At 35.1% G+C, this 15,924-nt stretch overlaps 2 protein-coding genes across 2 annotated transcripts in view; both read right to left on the reverse strand.

The window, feature by feature from the left end:
• LOC138306853 (structural maintenance of chromosomes protein 4-like) overlaps positions 1-517 on the reverse strand; it is a 41,808-nt gene extending 41,291 nt beyond the window's left edge. The window contains exon 1 of the mRNA XM_069247355.1: positions 288-517. Coding sequence (XP_069103456.1) covers positions 288-435 — 148 coding nt within the window. The 5' untranslated portion in view covers positions 436-517. The remainder of the gene's footprint in view (positions 1-287) is intronic.
• A 6,978-nt stretch (positions 518-7,495) lies between these two features.
• Positions 7,496-15,924, reverse strand: part of LOC138306834 (kinesin-like protein KIF28P) — a 48,172-nt gene continuing 39,743 nt past the window's right edge. Inside the window, exons 18-24 of the mRNA XM_069247325.1 lie at positions 14,445-14,530; positions 14,010-14,078; positions 13,634-13,753; positions 12,698-12,838; positions 12,135-12,500; positions 10,832-10,888; positions 7,496-10,558 (exon numbers count right to left, since the gene is read on the reverse strand). Coding sequence (XP_069103426.1) covers positions 10,466-10,558; positions 10,832-10,888; positions 12,135-12,500; positions 12,698-12,838; positions 13,634-13,753; positions 14,010-14,078; positions 14,445-14,530 — 932 coding nt within the window. The 3' untranslated portion in view covers positions 7,496-10,465. The remainder of the gene's footprint in view (positions 10,559-10,831; positions 10,889-12,134; positions 12,501-12,697; positions 12,839-13,633; positions 13,754-14,009; positions 14,079-14,444; positions 14,531-15,924) is intronic.

The raw sequence follows: 15,924 nt of genomic DNA on the forward strand, positions 1-15,924 counted from the left end.
CTGGCTGTTTTTTTTTCATATAGAGACTATACATGGTCCTGTGGTTTACTTCTGGACTGTGGTTTACTTCTGGACTTCTAATTATTCGTTTTGAATTTTACCGTTGTTTTTAGACGAACCTTGACAAAGCCCTTGTAGACCTGCATTAAATGCTGCGTGTTCGTCAGAATTTATACTTGAAATAATTACTTTTATAAACGATCCAACCAGTTTAACGGAAACCGTATAAACGAAAGCATTAAATAGGCAAGTTAGCCTAGTCTAGACTACTAATTTTTTTTTTTCACCTTCAGGGTTGAATTGACGAGATACTACACTGGTCACCAACTCTGATCCATCCGTGGGATCAGCTTCGACTTCATTTTCTACAACCTCCATAGGTTCATCCTCTACTTCGGCTGATTTCTGTTCCTTCTTTTTCTTTCGGGCAGGCATTTTGAACCGATCAAAATCGTAAACAGCTGTAATCGAAAATGGCGCCCAAACCGCGGTAAACCGGAAGTTGATTTCATTGGTAGAGGGGATTATGTGTATGCCGTTCCCCGCTGCCGTCAGACTGCGCACCCGGTCCCCGCGTACCAGGAATTATGATTATATACGGTAAAAGATATTTCAGAAACATATATATACATAGAGATTGGCAACTCCTCCAATTTTTACGATCGGCAGATGTACCACTGTATGTGCGTAGTGGTTTTTAGATAAACTCTTAAATAGTTGAATATAGAAGAATCAATGATATGTTGTAAATGTTCAGTAATTTTCAGATGGTTTGAGTACGATTTTGGATAGAAAAAATAATATTTTAACTTATTTATTAATAAAACGAAACACACTTCCGGTTTTGAATGCCTGATTTTCGAAAACTAGGTAAAATTGCTGATTTTCATGCTTTCAAAAATCATATTAAATGGCATCAATCGGGAAACCTGATCACATCAAACCATGATAAAATAATGTTTAAACTTTGTGTTGATGCAAAAATCTAATGTTTAAAAGAATACACTTAAAAGTAGTAAGCCAAGGCAAAATGCCTATAAACCGGAGGTCCCTCTGCCTGTCAACAAAGACAAAGAAGGAGTTTCCAATCTCTATGTATATATGTTTCTGGATATTTTAAAGACTTCCCATAATAGTTGTTTTTTTTGCATTCTTAATGTTTTATTCCACATGAAACCTATAGAAATACATATGAACATGAACGTAATTATCATTTCTAAATGCAGGTAAGTTTAAATCGAAAAATTACCATGCTAAGAACGCTTTAAAATAATTAAAATACATCGTAAAACTCATTTCAGCCATTCTAAATCGTTATATTTTCTCGCGCCTTCGGGCGTTCGCAAGTTCATCAAAATGTATCGTAAAACTCATCTCATTTTAAATCGTAATACTTTTTTCCGGGGGAGACCTCCGGACCCCCCAAATACCAAAATCGTGCGCCTTCGGCGCTCACAAAATCATCCAAATACACCGTAAAAGTCATCTTAGCTATTCATAATCGTATTTTTTCCCCGGGGGGAGGGGGAGTCCCCTAGGCCACCAAACACCAAAATCTCGCGCATTCGGCGCTCGCACGCCAATTTGTTCAATTTGCGTATTCATTAATTTCCTTTTAGCGACGCCACTGTCAAGTACGGACAGTGGCCTCGCTAAAAGGAAATAATGCAATTCTATATCTCGGTATGAATGAGGTATAAGCAAGTGACGTTAGATGCAAATATATATTTATGAAATTCGTTGTGGTTCCCGACTTTTGAGGTAAAACCACGTCCCGGGAGGATTTTTAGCCCTAAGGTTGAACCTGGCCATTAAGACAGTAATAAAAAATCGTTATGCCTTTATATAAGTGTAGCGGGGTATGTACATTGTAAATATTTATGTATATATATTACGGTGGCTGATTTATGCCATTTCGTCTTTTCGTCTTCAAAGATCTCGTCTTTTCGTGTTTTCGCCCCGAAAAGACGAATATTAACAAACCTTAAATTTCGTCTTTCGCCCCGAAAAGACGAAAATTAACAAACCTTAAATTTTGTCTTTTCGTCTTTTCGCCCCGAAAAATTACAGATATACTTAGTCATCTTTCATATACGACGGAGATCATAATGTAATCTCTAATGTACAATTATGATGAAAACTATGTCATTTATGTAGTCAAAATGTCTTCAAATGATACATAACACATTGTACCTACTGATTGACTGTTATGATTAACTGTATTTGAGCAATTTCTTGGTACAAGTCCTTCCTTTTAACTCAGTCTTCACGAGTTGTTTTTCATAAATTATTTTGTTAAAAAGTTGATTCGTGGTTCAAACGCTTTCAAATATTACCCGCCGACAACTTTTTCCCCCAAGTTGTTTAGGGGAGGCAACTCCTGTAAGTGCTTTAGCATCTTCAGTTCATTATGTGCCTAACATATATACGGCAATGTTTTGATAAGCGTAATTGCTAAATAGGGCGATTAGAACACAGAAAATAAGACATTAATGCTTTTTTTTTAAATGTATCAATCAAGCTAAAAGATTTGCGGAATGATGAATCTGTTAGAGGCGTGGCACATGCCACGTGTGAGAAATCTACGTAACTGCTGTAAGCATACATGTTAACGTCTGTTTTAAAACTTCTAATCTCAGTTATTGATGAAGATACTTCTAGTACTATCAATTCAATAAATCGATTGTTATCATAAACTACTTTGATGCTTCCACATTGAACAATTAAGTCAATATTAAGATAAAAAGATTTCAAAATGACTTCCACACCGGACCGGAAGACGAAAAGACGAAATTTAAGGTTTGTTAATTTTCGTCTTTTCGGGGCGAAAACACGAAAAGACGAAAAGACGAGATTTTTGAAGACGAAAAGACGAGAATCAAAGTCGCTAATTAGCGTGTATCACTTTCGTCTTTTCGTGTTTACTTTTCGTCTTTTCGCCGCGAAAAGACGAAATTTAAATTTGTTAAATTTCGTCTTTTTCGGGGCGAAAAGACGAAATTTAAGGTTTCTTAATTCTCGTGTTTTCGGGGCAAATGGCACAAATCCACCACCGTAATATATGGACAGGTAAGGTAACAAGTTAAGCTGGTTTGCCAATGTGTAATTGTATACCTGTACTGTGACCTTGGTATGCACGACCCTATACTTTACGCCTCTTTCCAACGGTAGTAGCCGTTTTTTAAAGCCGCTAAAAGTAGGCTGGTTAGAATTTTGGAGTCTAAGGGCTTGCCACCTTTCTCATATATAGTACCATGTAGAGTAGGATTTTTACCGATTTTTATCTAGACCTCTAAAACATCTAAAAATGGTCAAAGGGCACCTGGTGGGTCCATAATCATATAAACTGTAACTAATTCTCAGATCCCTGTGTTCTCAAACGACTTCTAATTTTTAAAATTGGAATATATGGCGCGATAGATAATTTTGTAGAGTCGTAAAAGTTAATAGCTTACCGTTAATACTACACTTATCATTACCTTCTAAACAATTCAAAAAAATCAAATGTTAATTTCATGCAAACATGTATAAACTACATGTACAGGTTTATGGGAATTTCTAAACCTTTCTCCTTTCATTCCTGTCTATTATGTATATTTTTATTAACCGTCACTATACAGTGCTCTATTTCAGGTTATACATTGTTATTCAGTAACACAAATGCGTTCCGTTAGAGAGCCAGTAAATCTGGCAGTCAGACTGGTGGGATTCCTCGATCAACAGTTCCCATCGACAACTTGTCAGTGTTAGTCCGCACATGTGATATATTACTTTTTTAATTTTTTTTTTGCCCATATAGGCAAAAAAAAAAATTAAAAAACTTCGTCAGTGTAGCAGTGCGCCACTTTCGTTTACTACAAGTATGAGGTCTGTATATGTTTGTCCTCTGCCCCTCATTGGTCTGCCCGCATCGCTCCTCAGTTCATATATTTTCTTACTTTGAACTTAACCTGCGTTTTTTTAAAAACTCAAATCGACACAAACTTCTTGTAAGTAGCAATATCTATATTTGTTTTTCACAATAGTAAGCGAAATACATAACCGTAAAACAGATGGTTCTGAAATTGATTTGTAATGAAAAAAAAAGTGAACAAAAATGTGTTCTCTACTCTACTTACTTGATGGACATTTTGAGTTTGGGTTCTGTTATGTCAGACCGACTCTATTTGATCTCTTTAACACCTTCAAAATAGCAAAAATGGAATCATTACTTTCACTTTTCCACAAATCATGCGCGAAGATTAAATATGTATGATAAATATCAGCCAGTGCGTGTAGATTATTGTTTAAAAACCAAGAACGGTTTGTGTAATAAATTCCGAGTGGTAAGTCCTCTGTTGCATGATAGAGAGATTGATTTTCTTTCATACCTACGAGTGTAATACTGGCTGGTCCACGGCAATACACTCATGTCGCCTGAGGCTGTATTGCATGGCTACCCATGTAATAAAAACTCGTGACGTTACGGCGTCGACAAATTCTCTATTTCCTCGGTAAAATTTTAACTTTTTTTCACAAATACGACTGGTTTTACTATAGAAGATGCACACAATGAAATTTGTGTTGAAAATATCACATAATTTTTCATGTATGGAAAATTGACTTCCAGTCGTGGATTTCTTCGAATTTATTTCAAAATGGCGGGGTATTATAGTTGTAAAATTGCTATACAACGTCGAGGTATGAAAGAAAAATACTCTTTCATAAGTGGTTATGAAGGATAGGGATATTCTACCCTCGGGATCACAAAATGTTGCAAAACCCTCGGCAAGCCCCGGGTTTTACTACATTTTGTGACCCTCGGGTAGAATATCCCTATCCTTCATATCCACATATGAAAGAGTCTTATAATATTTGGGGAACTCGCTGTGGTTGGTCAGAGGAACGACAGTTACGTCATTCTCCGAAAACGTAAAAAGGGAATAACTCGTATGTATACTCATTGTTATTGCCTGCCTTAGACCGTATACTATGTACTTATACATGGATTCTTGGTATTTGGTTAATTGTTGATCTCTGTCATTTAGTACGAAAATGCGAAAATATGGCGGTTGATTTCATCCATGTCGCAATTTGTGGCATTGGCGAGGGTGTCATATAACAGAGATCATTTTTCACATTGGCGTTGGAATGCGTCGGGTAAATAGAACCAGTAGATAATTCCAAGAAGTTACAAATTCATACCGGGGGGGGGGGGGGTTACATGATACTCCATCATGTATTGCTTGTAACGTAAGACCGAAATAGGACGCAACACGCCGTATCATGTCGGCCTTTCAACCGCACGTGCCTTGACAGAACGCATCGGAACGGCTATCATCCACATTGGCTTGCCGTGAAAACCGTGACAATCCTGGACAAACCGCAAAACAATGTGCAGCCACCAATCTGCCATCAAACCGTGGATAAAACGATGTGAAAAAACGCAACAGAACCGTCACATAAAATTGATTCACCGCATGAGATTCTGGGGAACGTGCTTGCTGCCCTGTTCCACCACGGAACCGTCTGGAAGTTTTGGTAAGGCCTTGTACGAACTGTTATTGTTATGGGTACGTTCAATCCCGTTTTGTTACGTAATCATTAATCCCGTTCCCAGGAATACACAAATAAGTTTGCATGAACAAAACAGGAGTTCGGTGGAACTGGAAACCGGACATTTCCACCAGTCTACAATACGCTCTCAACGACACTGATCCAACCAGTTTGTATGGCCAGGATGTAAGGGACACGAATTTGGATCAGCCGGTACAGGAAGATTGTTTTACCTTTATGAAGGATGAAACACCCAACAAAACTAGCCGCTAGGTTTTTTACGCAAAATTGATGTCCTCACAAGAACAAAAAAAACGGAACTTCAAGAAATCATAAGCAGTACCAAGGCAGACCCTATCTGTCTGACTGAAATACTACCAAAGAAACAAATTACGACTTTATAGACCAGAACTACCAACTACTACCCGGTGTAAACAGATTAAGGGCCACCCGAGGAAGTTTGCACCTTCAATTTTGTAAACTTTTTAAAAACTTTCCCTGTTGGAACTGTCTGTGAAATTCATTCAGGTATTTAACTTGATTTTAACTACCAAAGGAACTGCATGTACTTACATTTGTAATGCCTATCACTTATGGTTTTTAACTTAAAACAGGAACCACGAGAAATGAGAAACTATATGTGTAGACTATGAACTAAACGTGTTCTTACAAGTGTGTGACAAACTTTAATAAATTTATGAAAGAAGTCGTAACTTATGTGAAATGTCACAGTTGAAAAGACTAAAGACTTAATTCTATGGCCACCGGTGATTCCGATGCGACAAAGCGAGAAATTACAGTGCAGCAATGCGAGAAGCATTGGCACACTGTCCCTTCCTTCGCATTGTCACTCCTGTCCATAAGACAAACTAACACTGTCGCTTTGTCGTTTTATCGCGATGACGCCTCACCAATGCGACTATGACCTGAAACAACTACCATACGATAAAACGGAATGTTTGCCTACATCGGTATCCATAGGACACGGTATAGATTGATCGAGGATAGATAGATTGTATGAGTTATGTTGATAAGGCTAGAAAATTTGATTTTATCATCAGCACACTCTACAAATCTAATTTGATTCGATTTAAAGATATTTCATTTCCGTACAACTTGAATGATGGTATACATATCATATGGGGCAAAATAAAAATCTGTGTCTTCTATCAACAATGTCATTATTATGTTATGCCTTGCTGTTTAGTTGTTAGGTCTTAGTGACCCAAAGGGTCAGGGTGATCTATAGTCGTCATCATGTTTCGCCCGTCGTCGTCCGCCGTCCGTAAACTTTTCACATTTTGAACTTCTTCTCAAGTTCTATCAGTGCGATTTGGTTGAAACTTGCCTGAAACGATCCTTACATGATCCCAACAAAGTGTTTTTATTTTTTCGGGTCAATTCGAAATCCAAGATGGCCGCCATAGCAGCCATCTTGAAAACACATTTTGAAACTTCTTCTTTTCAAGTTCTATGAGTGCCATTTGGCTGAAACTTGCCTGAAATGATCCTTGACATGATCCCAACAAAGTGTTGTTATTTTTCGGGTTCAATCCGAAATCAAGTTGGCACGCACATAGCCAACTTGAAAACACATTTTGAACTTGTTCTAAAGTTCTATAAGTGCGATTGGGTTGAAACTTGCCTGAAATGATCCTGGCATAGTCTCGACAAAATGTTGTTAATGTTCAGGTTGATCCGAAATCCAATATGGCCACCATGACACCACATGACACCATATCTTATCTAAAAAAGGATATATATGACTGTTGCCATGGTAGTCAGATGACCGTTTAGGCCCTTGGGCCTCTTGTTAGGTTTTTATTTGACTTATATTAACATTTACTCATAAATCTTGGAGGGGATGAATTATATTCATGACACTTTGCAAACAGTGCAGTTATAAAGAAACTACATATCCGGATGTTGTGTAAGTAACAGGCCATACAAAGAAACATAATGCGTAATCTAAATTTTAATTCATTTTATCAAAAAGAGAAAACAAGAAACAATGATATGACATAGTTAATTTGACACAATGTGAATTCATTACAACACGTTACTTAAGAAACCATACAGAGTGTGTCTCCGACATAATCCAAATATACACATTTTACCAACAAAATTTTGTATTTCACCCCAATTACTACAAAACTTTTCCTTTTTCTCGACTTTTCCATTCTGATCTATCATTTTTCCACTTTATTTCACTGAAGGAATGAAACGAAGTGGAGTAACTTTTAGTACGCATTAAGTGGAGAAGTGGAACAAAGGGAAATAACTTTTCTACAAAACGCGCCACAACTAGCTGGAACCAGCTAATTAGGTGTATACGAAGAGGTAACAGGTAACTCCGATAGATCTTATGGATTTTGCGAAATTGACGGAAAATTTATGCGGATCTTAATTGGTTCAGAGAACGCGATAATGAAATACATGTGTTAGAGAAAGTAGCATGTATAAATAAAAGGATTTCAGATGTTTCATTAGATGAGAATAGTCCAGTGTCTTCATCCTCGATCTCAACACATCCTATTACCTCGCCATACTCACGACAGTGATAGAAACCCCTTGAGTATAGAGGATGCTACGTTTTCCGTCATGTTTTTGTGAGAAGAAAACAGTCGCATCTTAACTTGCATACATTGATATGATCTTTGTGGTTGCTGCCAAATCTACTATTCAATGACGATCACTAACTACACTCGCCTACACAACTCCGCATATGGTTCAACTTCGCTAGCCAAGGGTATTCATAATATGTGAAACGATGTATGGACCAGTCAATTACTTCAAACTATTAATCTGGTTAATCAACAGCAAAAATGTAAGAACGTGAATATAGATATGCACTAGAGATCATATAGTCCGCTAAAACTGCCAATATTATTAGGCTTTAAAAAATGCCTAATACATGTATATATTTAGCCAAAAAATATATTAAAAAGTCCAATAATATAGGCAGGTTTAGCGAACTAGAGATCACAATGCAATTATTTCTTTGCTTGTCATATAAATATATTAACATATGCCCCTATATAGTCAATGGGAGGGAGCTGTGTTCAAATTAGCGTAATCGCAATGACGTATGAATACAAACGCAGTGCAGGTTCGGACTACTTCTAGTTCACGCTTCGATAAGATTTTGTGTCATAAGTTGACGAATTTCAAAATCACAATAAAGGATTTTTATTGGATCCAATTAAAGATGTATGTGACATCAAAACAGAAGATGTGTTCAAGCGTTGTAACAGTAATAAACAAAATGAATCACTGATCGGGACTACAACTCGGGGACTTTCCTCGGGAATGTTCGTGAAATTCCATAGTTACGTCAGTATACATGCGTGTACGGTCACTCATCTCTCCTTAATATACAGAACATCTGATTGTCGGAAAACAATGCTGTGGACGTATAAGAGAACAATAGGCTAACAAATCATGTACAGGTTTCCAGAAAAAAAAACCCATTACATCCGAAACAGTATTATCAGCTTTACCCCCCCCCCCCCCCCGTCTTTGCATTCGAAATAGGCCTACACACACCATGCAAACACGTGTCTATCCTCCGTACAATAGAATATATGAAGAATTTCGTTTATATCGCGTTCGTAGACCGATACATACATGACAAACACTCAGCAGCTCAACGGTCATACCATCAATAGGCTATGTACCAATGACTTTCCTCGGTTGAAAACCCTGACAACGATACATACCGGCAGTTGTTCCGTCTCGGTTATCTCAATTTGTTTATTAAAAATGGACATTATTGATATATGTTCCAATTGAAAAAAACAACATATTTTAAAAGTAATTGAAAGGGGTCATTGTTATATTTCAAATCAAACTGCAGCTATAACATTCAACAATCGGAATTATATCTACGGCCATCCTGACTACCGTAGTTACCCAGCTTAGCAACTAACATCGTTTTAAATTTGATCACGAACATGTTAAAATATACTTATGTAAATATATAGATTTAACAGTGTTTTGATTGCGTTAAAGGTGGTATGAACGCAATAGGTAAAAGCATACATACATATTCTACATGTAGCGCTAACGCGCTGCATTGAATATGTCTGTATCCCATTGCGTTCATAATTTAAGTCATAAAGACAAAACACTAATTGACAATAAAGACTTGAGGCGAAAAAAACACATGTATAACAGAACATGTGTATAATAGATGGCACCTACGTCCATCATATAGACCTGATACAAACAATAATACCTCGTAATCAATGCACCAACATGTGTGAATACATAACTAGTTCATAAAAATATCTTTACTATGTCCATTAAAAAAATTCGTGCCGTAACGTTTAATATTATTTGGTTTGAAGCCTGATATCTTATACTGTAATGGTTTAGTGAGACATCGATAAAAAGTATAGATTCACATTGTTCAGTAATGATTCTGAATTATTGATATACATTAACACATGAAATCAACTGTCTTGTATTCAACTTTTGTTTAGAATTTAACAATTTTTCTGAATGTTCATACAATGGAATTTCCCTTTTAATCCTGGGAAATTGTCTTCCTCATTAGATCATTTGTCTGATTGTCGGAACGCTTTGGATGTCATCGGCAAACATCCCCCACATGAGTCACATCACTATTAGAACAATACCAAAGTAACGTCACCATCTACTAGCCATGTTTTGATACAATTTGATGCTTTCATTAATATACTGTAAAAATGAATATTTTTTTAGTGTTGATATTTTCGCTAAGTTAGTTTTCAATCTCTTCTCAGTGTGATAATAACGCACATGATTGATTTGCGCGTATGATATGTTCACGTGTGTATATATAAGCGGAGATCAAATGAAATCGAAAAAGCGAAAAACGCCATACCGCCAATAATTCGACGTTTACAGTAGTTTATGACGCTACATGGCATGTATACTTAGTTATTAACTATTGTATGACACAGGCTTTAGATGTATTGTTTCCCGATTCCCCTGCTTGTGCCGCCGATGGATCGTCTAAGGCCTTCGCTAAGTCGGCGACCTGAAAGTAAATAAACATCAATTGTCATAGGTGCCGTTTATATAAGCAATTTTAATTAATTATCATCTGCACAACCCTCGTTTTGTGTGAATTCGGAGTATATAACTATTGATTGTATTACCTTCCGTTGGTATGCACTAGAAACCTACTGATACGTTAGAAAACTCTCCTCCGTATTAACTATCACTGAAAATATGGAAGACGAGATACATTTGTTAATTCTTTTCTTTAACAAAAGATATTTTTGTCAGGTTTTCCCTAAAATATACATACATTTATTGTAGATTTCCCTTTTTCTTTGGTCCTTGCAAGCAGCGCCCGGACAGCCTCCTATTGTAATGATAGTTATATATCATAAGAACACCGAGTAACAGTAAATAGATAAAAGGATAACAAAGAATAAACTCGAAACATTTTACAGTTTATTTTGTTTCTGACCAAATGTCATTTTTATTCTTTATCGTTCTATTGATGTCCAGGGTCACTTAAGGACGTGATACAATTAAATAAAATAAAACATAAAATTAAATAGAATAAAACATAAAATTAAATAGATTAAACAAAATTAAATAGAATAAAACATAGAAGAATAAAACATAGAATTAAATAGAATAAAACATAGAATTAGATAGAATAAAACACATAAAATAGAATAAAACATAGAATTACATGGAATAAAACATAGAAGAATAAAACATAGAATTAAATAGAATAAAATATAGAAGAATAAAACATAGAATTAAATAGAATAAAACATAGAATTAAATAGAATAAAACATAGAAGAATAAAACATAGAATTAAATAGAATAAAACATAGAAGAATAAAACATAGAATTAAATAGAATAAAACATAGAATTAAATAGAATAAAACATAGAATTAAATAGAATAAAACATAAAATAGAAAAAAACATAGAATTAGATAGAATAAAACATAGAGTAAAACATATAATTAAATAGAATAAAACATAGAATCAAAAAGAATAAAACATAGAATTAAATAGAATAAAACATAGAAGAATAAATTATAGAATTAAATAGAATAAAACATAGAATTAAATAGAATAAAACATAGAAGAATAAACATAGAATTAAATAGAATTAAACATAAAATTAGATAGAATAAAACATAGAAGAATAAAACAGAATTAAATAGAATAAACATAGAAGAATAAAACATAGAATTAAATAGAATAAAACATAGAATTAAATAGAATTAAACATAGAATTAGATAAAATAGAATACAACATAGAAGAATAAAACATAGAATTAAACAGAATAAAACCAGGGAGCGAGGAGAAGAACATGCAGACCTACAAACTAAGTCTGTACTACGTGTACTTGGGGTTAACACTCACAATATGTGATATTCCGTATTTGCTATTACAGAGTTATCTATCCTTGCGGGTAAGTATCGATTGTTACGTCACGTGTTTGCGAGCGTAACGTCATACATTTCGGAGAAAGCGACGTAAATTGCGCTCACAAAATAATGACGTAACAATCGATACCTACCCGCAAGGGAGCTAACTCTGTAATATGCAAAGATGGAATATGGATCGGTGATATACGAACCAGTGTCTTCTTGTTTTCCATGTTCTCGTGATGGAGTTGTCTCCCTTGAGATTTCAGACTTTCCATCTCTTGCACTTTTTGAGACATTTCTGCGTTATGAGCATCTACCGTCTCCTTCAATTTTGTCTTTGATTTCTTTTTCTCTTTTTCTATCAATTTCTGTTCGTTTTCCTGATATCTCGCTAGTTCGTCTTTCAACGTCTGTTCTTCCTCTTTTGTCATAGTAGACATATTGTCTTGTCTGCCAAGTGTCGGAACTGGAATACTTATTCCACTGGTCATCTCGTCACCTTCCCGCTCCTTTTTCCTTTTCTTCTTTTTCTTTTTCTTCTTTTCACCGTCACCGCCATCTTCTAACGCAGATTTCTAAGACAATATGACAGTTAAAAGAGTGAACAGTAAACATGCAACATAAATGAGGTTTCCAAGGGCCTATTATCCTCGAGAGATTTTACACGTTTTCTGCATTCTAGGATTTATACAATTTATACGTAAGTTACGTTAAGTCTATGTACGTGTATACATGTATTGGAATCGAAAAACGAGGTAACCATGTTACATACCCCTATAAATGTCTTTTCTCGGATCATCAAATCTTTGGTTGGCAACAGAGTCGAGTTCCCTTTCGCGGATGGCGGCAGGTCGTCTTTCTGACGTCCCCACACTTCAATAACTAAGTGACGGTCTTTCAAATAATTCAGAAACTACAAAGATTGAAAATGACAAGCTTACAGTAAGTGTTGCAAGCAACACACGCTCCTGCCGTCAATTACATTTTCTAATCTATGTCAAGTTATTATTATTACCAGATGTCTCATATTAATTCAACCTCAAGCTGTGTCATCGCGTATGCTATCATCGCATACAGTTTGAACAAATTCTGTTGATTTGTTCTCGAGTTATCATTCGGAAACTAAAATTTGTGAAACAATTTATTTTTAGTCGCAATGACCTTTGTAGTTGACCTTTTGACCCCAAATTCAACCCAAAGCTGTATTTTTCCATATGCTTCCATATTTTGAAGTTTGATGAAAATCCATCAATTCGTTCTCTTGTTATTATCTGGAAACCAAATCCGGACACAGACAGACAGACGAGAACAAACACTATTGCCCCCTCCGGTTTCACCGGCAGGGGACAAATAATCACTAGCTTCTCATTGCAAAGTTTAGTTATGATATTGTAATACCAAGAGACTACTGTCGAATGATGAGGTTACTTTTTTTGTTTTTAAATAAGTTTGCGAGAATTTTCTATGAATATTAATGCAATGTATTCTTCCAAATTTTATCAGCATTTTATTGATGAAGATTTTGTTTTCATCACAACATACTCGTTCTTTGTTGGTTTATTTTAAGTAATGTATTACCAATATATTTGAACCGAAGGTATACAAAGGAGGTTATTTACTGTGCAGTGATCACATACCGTTACGATTCAATTTATTGTTACATTTTTACTTCATTTTATTTACACCAAACTGTATGAAATTCAATTACCTGCTGTGTGACGGGGTTTTGTACATAAAATTTTTCAAAGTCGAAATCTGGAGCGATTCCGGCTACTTCCGAAGTTTGTGTGTAGTCATTGTCCAAATAGAACTTAAGTTTACAGAAAGACTGAAAGACAAAATGGTTATTTATACACACCAATTCAGTACGTCTGGAAGACAAAAATTACTGATTTTACATATCATATCAGAAAGACTGGAAGACAATATGTCTATTGTTTTTACGTATCATATCGGAAAGACTGGGAGACAATATGTCTATTGTTTTTACGTATCACATTAGATACATAGGCAAATAAATATCCGAATGACAACAGACAACGAATCAGATATACATGTAGTTAGATAGTGATAAATGGTATTACCTGTTTTATATTTGTAGGTAGTCCTCGAGCACCATTCACTTTCAACATGAAAGTCAAATTTTGGCCAACCTTAACACAAAAGTTAAATATTAAATAGTAAAAACATATTAAGACTTTCCCGAAGTGGAAAGTCGAGGTATGAGAGAAGTACTGTTTTATGTGTGTATATGAAGGTTAGGGGATCCCTTGGGATCACAAATGTTGTAAAACCCGAAGCCAGTAACATTTGTGATTTCGAGTGTAGAATATTCCTATCTTCATATCAAAGTATGAGTCCCATATCAGTCAATGATGATATACATTAAATTGCACATTGTGGATATATAAACATTATTTTTACCCTTTATAACCAGCATTTCTGAATCAAGAACGTGCTTGATCATGTGTATGGATGGCTTGCAATAGTAAAGTTCCGTAGTCCTCAAATCAACATACCAGGTCTGAAGTTTCCTCCAGAAGTTCAGCATCCTCCAAAGGCTGCCTATTCTTATCGCAGGGAATCACTTCCAGTTGTAGATGGCCTTAAAACAACAAATGCTTATTTACAAAAAAGTTTCGAAATTTCGTTAGTACCACAATACAAAATAGATTACCCACGTGTTAATGTTAACACTCATACCTCAGTTAAAGTATAATAGATTACCCACGTGTTAATTTTAACACTCATACCTCAGTTAAAGTAAAATAGATTACCCACGTGTTAATGTTAACACTCATACCTCAGTTAAAGTAAAATAGATTACCCACGTGTTAATGTTAACACTCATACCTCAGTTAAAGTAAAATAGATTACCCACGTGTTAATGTTAACACTCATACCTCAGTTAAAGTATAATAGATTACCCACGTGTTAATCTTAACACTCATACCTCAGTTAAGTATAATAGATTACCCACGTGTTAATGTTAACACTCATACCTCAGTTAAAGTAAAATAGATTACCCACGTGTTAATGTTAACACTCATACCTCAGTTAAAGTAAAATAGATTACCCACGTGTTAATGTTAACACTCATACCTCAGTTAAAGTATAATAGATTACCCACGTGTTAATGTTAACACTCATACCTCAGTTAAAGTAAAATAGATTACCCACGTGTTAATGTTAACACTCATACCTCAGTTAAAGTATAATAGATTACCCACGTGTTAATCTTAACACTCATACCTAAGTATAATAGATTATCCACGTGTTAATGTTAACACTCATACCTAAGTATAATAGATTACCCACGTGTTAATGTTAACACTCATACCTCAGTTAAAGTAAAATAGATTACCCACGTGTTAATGTTAACACTCATACCTCAGTTAAAGTATAATAGATTACCCACGTGTTAATGTTAACACTCATACCTAAGTATAATAGATTACCCACGTGTTAATGTTAACACCCATACCTCAGTATAATAGATTACCCACGTGTTAATGTTAACACTCATACCTAAGTATAATAGATTACCCACGTGTTAATGTTAACACTCATACCTAAGTATAATAGATTACCCACGTGTTAATGTTAACACTCATACCTCAGTTAAAGTATAATAGATTACCCACGTGTTAATGTTAACACTCATACCTAAGTATAATAGATTACCCACGTGTTAATGTTAACACTCATAACTCAGTTTAAGTATATAATAGATTACCCACGAGTTAATGTTAAAACTCAGATACCTCAGTTTAAATAAGTCTTATAATAGATTACCCACGTGTTAATGTTAACACTCATACCTAAGTATAATAGATTACCCACGTGTTAATGTTAACACTCATACCTAAGTATAATAGATTACCCACGTGTTAATGTTAACACTCATACCTAAGTATAATAGATTACCCACGTGTTAATGTTAACACTCATAACTCAGTTTAAGTATATAATAGATTACCCACGAGTTAATGTTAAAAC

The sequence above is a fragment of the Argopecten irradians genome, chromosome 14 (assembly GCF_041381155.1).
Source record: "Argopecten irradians isolate NY chromosome 14, Ai_NY, whole genome shotgun sequence".
NCBI lineage: Eukaryota > Metazoa > Mollusca > Bivalvia > Pectinida > Pectinidae > Argopecten > Argopecten irradians.